Source organism: Paramacrobiotus metropolitanus, unplaced genomic scaffold (genome assembly GCF_019649055.1).
Source record: "Paramacrobiotus metropolitanus isolate TYO unplaced genomic scaffold, Prichtersi_v1.0 Parri_scaffold0000058, whole genome shotgun sequence".
Taxonomy (NCBI): Eukaryota; Metazoa; Tardigrada; class Eutardigrada; order Parachela; family Macrobiotidae; genus Paramacrobiotus; species Paramacrobiotus metropolitanus.
This window is the reverse complement of record NW_026570278.1, coordinates 426158-432605: the sequence shown is the minus strand read 5'-3', so window position 1 is coordinate 432605 and position 6448 is coordinate 426158. Positions and strand designations below refer to the sequence as shown.

Genomic DNA, 6448 nt, shown 5'->3' with positions numbered 1-6448 from the left:
TGGTTGACAGCAAAGGACAATAAACGTTAGCCAAGATATGCCGGAATAATTTGGAAATATTTAAAATGCACATTCAGAGCGTAAAACTGGCACTTGAACAAATGCTGCATGCGGTAGTGTAAGAGTAGCTGCTAACGTGGCTCTTTCCGTGAGGCGTTGTGAGTTACATAATAAAACCTGCCCCAGTGGTATTTGAAACAGCCAAAGTCACTCGGTAGCACGAGGGTTAAAAATAACCCGTTGGTGTTTAAAGTTGCTATGGTTACGCTCATTACGCACGTCCGCTACAGTCTTGTAGTAACCGTGGTGGTAGTTTCCATTGAACTGCCCGAATTTTCTTCTTTTCCGAACACAACAAACAGTTGCGTCTTTTCCGGAATCTCACGACCTTTGCCGACTGGAGGTATTTTCGGCCGTCTCGTTTTTAACTGCGGGGAGTTGATCCTGGAGTCGTTGCTAACCAAGTCTGCGCCCTCTTGATCACCACGCAGTTTTTTCTTCCATAGCCTGGCTCTCCATACAAAGGCAGTGTAAGTCGCTTTCACCCTCTTGCGAAATTTTGTACTGAATGCACAGTAGAGGTAAAAGTTGACGGAATAGGGAATCAGCTTTATGGAATCGAGAGGACGCCATAACACGTCGTAATTTTGGTAATTAACTGAGCAGAATGGATACTGCGACAGTTGCCCCAGGGTGTCGTTGATGGCTGCCGGCAGTCTGCATATCAAATACATCGACACGGCGGAAACGAGAAGCGGTGCCTCGATCTTTTGTTTGCCTCGGTGTGGCACGTTAGATACTCCCGGTTCAGCTGTGAATACGAGTTGGGTGTGTAGCCGGGCACCGTCGCGGTGATAGGTCAGAATTTTGTAAATGATGGTCGCGTTGCATACCAAAAGGATTGTGAACACGACAAATGTCTCCACTAACTACAGATCAAAATGATTCCGTTTAATTACTAAGTTATATAAAACTAAAAATAGTATGTTGTTTTGTACTCCGTAGATAGTGGAAATCGTGTTCCATGTTTGTATATTTCGAGGCAGCGAAGATGGGAAGGCCAGTGACGTTTCCACATCGAAATTCGTAATGTCCAGCACAGCCAACAAATAGTACTGAGCGACGGCCTTATCAATACAAGTTACGATTCCATAAAGAAAACAAGTTAGGACAAGGATCCGGGAAACTTTGGCGGAGACTGGATACGTCAAATGGGCTCTCACAATGGCACGAAACCGCTCAATGGAAAATACCACCAACACCCTAATAAATCCTTGTTCAGTCAACAAAATAAAGTTGAGAGATTTAGATTATTTTTCAGTACTTAAACCACACTGAGAATTATTAGTACAGTAGTCCTTAGTCCTTCCTTAGTCCTTACCAATCCGCGAATCTTGGGAATCCGATCTGTAGCCAAATATACAGACCTTGTATGTAGTCGTTAACATAGTCGAAAGTGTAAATGCTGTTGAAAATATCCGGGTTGACAACGAACATGTACTCAGGAAAGTAAATCCACCTGTGGAAAGCAATGAGATCATTGTCTTGTAGAAAAATATTTGAATCAAGATTTTTAACTTGTATAAAGTGTTGCAAAAACAATTGTTTTTGCAAAATCTTGTTTAATCAAATCGGTGCAAAGAAGCCACTTTGGTCTAATTTTCTATCGATAGTCTGGCATAACACCAACGTTCGAAAATTTACGCTTTTTCTTTTAGCATTGTACAGACAGGCTTGTGTGTACGGTATGAGTACTTACTGGGTTATAGCTGCTATGTAGATCTAAATTATCTAACAATATTAAAATTTGATGCAGTACGAGTAATGTATAGAAATGTAAATAGCTGCTGTACTTGTAGTCTGTAGGTAAAACAATGTCACATAGGGTCACAAATTGTCACGTAACACTGCACTTATCCTTTACGGCTTTACCGTATGACTTACACTGTCAAAAGATCGCCGACCGCAAGAGCAAGCAATAAAACATCGGCACTTGGTACATGCCGAATGGTTCCAAAAACTGCGATAGTTAAAAAATTTCCAATGGTGCAGAAAAACAACAAAATGGGATAACAAACGACAAAACTGTACTCCGAGCGTTCCTGCGCTTCGGTTGCATTATAACTGTCCGTCCAGGTGCACCCGTATTTAAGTATGCTAGAGTTGACCGATTGATTTGCTTTCATTTTTCAATAACAATCAAAACCAAGTAAAGATTAGTTAAGTTCAGAATTATTTCTATGCCGTTCTTGGGAATTCTCGAGCTTATCATTAGTGTAATTAACAACACTAGGAGTATTAACGGAAGTAGTCATTAGGCCAGTAACAATAGCCACGAAGACATACATTTGCCCCTCGGCATGCAAACGTTTGCAATCACGATTATTAGTATTATCCCTTCAAGCAACCATACAGTAGAAATAACTCAACAAATTTTCCCGCTGGTACTGTGTGTTTCTCGGTAAAATATCAATCAATAAATAATCGATAACAATCATTAAAAAAGCTGTTTTGTTAAGGATAATGACTTACCTAGAAAGGTTCTGATTAATTTCTTAACGGCGTTTTTAACTGGTAGATGGAAACGGTGAAAATAAAGGCATAGGCTTCTCACGGCGGTAGAAGCAAAAGTTAAGTTAAAAAAGCCACCAAAGCACTTTCTGAGCTATCTGTTTTCAGTCAAAATGTCTCGGAACCAGATCAACGGTTTCCAAGAACGTGACATCGTATGGGCCGCCTAGGACGAATGCAGCACGCTTACTAAACAGCCGCTAATTTCTACCTATAGAAGTCATCGCCAGTTCATAAATTTCAGTACTTCGCAGGGGACCTCTAATCTGCCTCTCATGCATTAAGGAAACCTTGTTTCCTACGCGTAGCTGCTGCTTAGTCGCTCACACGAAGCACCTTAAAGTCGACTACACTTCTGGCCAAGTCGGCCACTTCTGGCCTTCTGGCCAAGTCGGCCAAGTCGGCAAATACCGGTTGCGCAGCTGTGCGCGAGAGCGAAGAAATTGCTGAACTTGGGTTGTTGGCGTTTTTAAACTGTGGTCTGCCTGAAGCTGCTTCGTGTAAGCGGCAGCTGTGCGGGCGGGTGGGCGAAAACAAGGTTTCTCTTAATGTAAAAGGGTAGAACTAGAGGTCCCTTGCAAAGTACAAGAAATGGTATATTTTCACCAAAGCGCGAAAGCATTGCTAAAATGTTTGGCCAATATGGTATGCATGGCATCGTTAAGTCGAATGCATTTTGTAATAACCGGAAGGCAGAATGTCCGTATGTATTACTTAACGGCTTAGATGCATCGGGTGGGACTGGCGGGCGATAATTGCCCATGGATAGTTCATAATTCATGGACAAAACGGTAAAGGCAGCCAACGGGTGGAGTCTGTCGAAAGATCGCAACTTTTTCTCACTTCACATTGAACGACGTCCTGGCTGAAATGTCTTGTCCGGTGCCCTCCATCGAAGTGGTTTCCGCAAATAAAGTTGTTCATGGTAACCAAATCTTGGGTGCTACATATCCAGCCCTTAACTGGAGAACAGCGCTCCCGTCTACCATTGCCCCGATCGCTGCACTTTGCGATTTCTGTACTTCGGCTTCACGGGAGATATTAACAATAACATTCCAAGCGTACCTTCGAAACAACATTGCAGTACAGTTGTATTTATTAGGTACTCGTCGCTGCAGCTACAGTATACTGTACTATAAGAAGTACATTCAGTACTTTTTGCAGCAATAAGATGGTGTCCTGAAACAATCGGTATTTTATCATAATAGCTGGTGTCCCTAAAATGGTGGCCCGAGACAAAAAATGGTGCCGGGAGCCCAAATGGTAATGAAATGTGATGCTTGGAGCACTCTCCAGCTGATACTGGGTGTAGACTAATTCTTCTCATTGTTGTCTGGTGTGCTACAAAAAAACTTATATTCTGTCTTTCGTCTTTCTGTCTTTCGTTTTTGGGCTTACCGTATTAAAATAACGGTACACCCTAAAATTTGCCGTTACTAAATATTAAGGGTATTAAAATAATAGTCTGACCGTTTTTTCCTTTACGAGATAATTATAACTGAATTACTGTAAATTCCGATTTGTTAACCGGAACGATTCGTCACCTGGTACAAGTCTACAATCTATGATACAGCAAGGAAAATGAGTGAGTCACGTTAACTATTATATGAAAGTTAAGTTTTACTTAGCTAATGTTAAATTGGCGCAATTTACGTATCCTGTACAGTTGTTTCCCTGTTCATCTCGGCACCGGCAGCATGGTGCCGTGTGCTTTTTGCCGTTCGTGCGTTACAGCTCACTGACATTTGCATTTCTGGTTTTTGCTGCGTTCATACTGTTACGTTTTGAATTTAAAGTTCCCTAGACTTGAAGTTCCCTAACATTCCGTCGGTTCTCCGTTGAATAACGTTGTTCACAACAATCTCTTATTATGCCACCGAAGAAGAAGCCCAACCGTAACCTCAGCCCGAAGAAAACGCGTTCTGGCGGAGGCACCAGAGGAGGCCGGGCTCCACGAAATAACACGCGTCCTAGTCGAAAACGCAATCGATCCCCGTCCCCCGCTCCCACAATCAGATCGCAAGTGGTGGTAGTTGACCCACCTCCGCTTGATTTACAGACCCTGATCGCACGCCAACATCAACAGCACCAGCAACAAATCCAGCAGCTCCTGGACATTGTCACACCGCTGGCAACCAGGGAGCTTGGGGTTCCCCGGCCAATTTCTCCAGCGACTGCATCTGTCATCCAGATTGAGTCGCATCCGGATGGAAAGAGGGTTGTGCATCAGAGCGGTGAAAGCAGTGGACGCTCGCACCGCCGACGTAGAGGTAAGAGCAGCAGTTCAAGGAGCCGCTCGTCGTCTCGCAGCCGCTCCCCTGCCCGCCCGCCGATTTTCGACCGCCTCGGTCCGCATCCCGGCGGAAATCAACACAGCGGTAATCGTGCATCATCGTCTATGCGTAACGCTCTGCTCAATCGGGCCAAGCACCTGCCCGCCGTTCCCAGCAGGGTTCGCCGACGACTAGCGGACCCATCTCGGTACGTCGACTTCGATGGTTTGCTACCAAAAAACCGTGTCGAAAAACCAAAGCATGGAGGCTCTAAGCTGGTGATGTCGAGAGGACAGGTGGTGCTAAAGCCAAACGAGGCGCGCGTAGTTGTTGACTCTTTTACCTCTTGGATCCGCGCGTTCTCCGTATTCCTGGCGTACCGCGTCACAATTCTGCCGGAGCTGGCCACCGCCCTGGCTAAATACCAGGATCTAATTGCGGCATACGTCGACCGGGGGGTCCCGACCGCCCATTGGCTCGAGTATGACCGGCAGTTCAGATCGCTCATGACCAGCCACCCTCAAGAAGTCGATATGTGGGCACGGCAGCATGACGACACGTACGCCGATTATATTCAAAACGCAGTCCCCGAGGAGGCTGCCAGCGACAGCGCTAACGAAAGCCGAATGAAGAAGACGGCTGCAGCGACCGACAAATGCCGAAACTGCGGGGAACTGGGGCATTATATCGCCCAGTGCAAGCAACCACGCCGCGGCCAAGCCGGATATGTTCCGCCCTTTCGACCGGCCCCGGCAGCGGGGGGCGAAGTCTGCCGCAATCACAACTACAGCCACTGCAGTGAACCGTGCAGGTACCGTCGCCTTCACGTCTGTGAACACTGCCGGGACAAAGACCATAAAACTCCACAGTGCAAAAGCGGGTCTCGCTGAACCGCCGAGAGTGCCTGCAAGCGCTCAGACGCCTTTGCGTGCTGACGCTTTCGCAAGACTGCTCGCGGATCACCCGGACGAATGTTTACGAGAATTCATCGCCACTACCCTGCGTGTCGGAGCAGACATCCGATATACAGGGCCGCAGCGAAGCCGCTACACGAAAAACTCAGCCTCCGCACGAATACATTACGACGTGCTGGTCAGAAGCATCCAAAAAGAAATCTCTCTCGGTCACACTGCTGGCCCTTTTCCGATCCCGCCTCTACCCCATTTTGTTGTGAACGCGCTAGGCTGCCGTCCCAAGAAAGACGGCGGACATCGGACTATCATGGACCTTTCCCAGCCATTCGGGGACAGCGTCAACGAACACATTGACGGAGACGCCATGCCCCTGCAGTACTGTTCAATAGATGACGCCGTCAGGCTGGTTGTGACCGCAGGAAAAGGCGCTGTGATGGCCAAAATGGATATCAAGTCTGCATTTCGCCTCATTCCTGTCAGGCCTGCCGACTGGAATTTGTTGGGTTACACCGTTAACGGTGAGTACTTTTACGACATTGTACTACCGTTCGGCTGCCGCTCGTCCCCTTATATTTTCGAATTTTTCTCTACTGCCATACACTGGTGTGTGGAGAAGAAAGCCAGCTTAGCTACGCTTCTACATTACGTGGACGATTTTTTCTTTGTTGGCAAACCACGAACGACCGAGTG

At 46.4% G+C, this 6448-nt stretch overlaps 1 protein-coding gene across 1 annotated transcript; it reads right to left on the bottom strand.

The window, feature by feature from the left end:
• Positions 1-284: 284 nt before the first annotated feature.
• Positions 285-2224, bottom strand: LOC129593011 (sex peptide receptor-like). Its single transcript, XM_055489189.1, has 4 exons — positions 1945-2224; positions 1382-1519; positions 999-1263; positions 285-929 (listed from the first exon to the last, which is right to left on the bottom strand). Exons 1-4 carry the CDS (start codon positions 2184-2186, stop codon positions 285-287), a joined length of 1290 nt encoding a protein of 429 aa, XP_055345164.1. The 5' UTR covers positions 2187-2224.
• Between the last annotated feature and the right edge of the window lie 4224 nt (positions 2225-6448).

Excerpts from the sequence above, each read along its gene's own strand:
- LOC129593011 (XM_055489189.1), bottom strand. The coding sequence starts at position 2,186 with ATGAAAGCAAATCAATCGGTCAACTCTAGCATACTTAAATACGGGTGC. Across the intron at positions 1,520-1,944 it reads GTCGGCGATCTTTTGACAGT|GTGGATTTACTTTCCTGAGT; the intron begins GTAAGTCATACG and ends TGCTTTCCACAG. Across the intron at positions 1,264-1,381 it reads TTCCCAAGATTCGCGGATTG|GGTGTTGGTGGTATTTTCCA; the intron begins GTAAGGACTAAG and ends AGGATTTATTAG.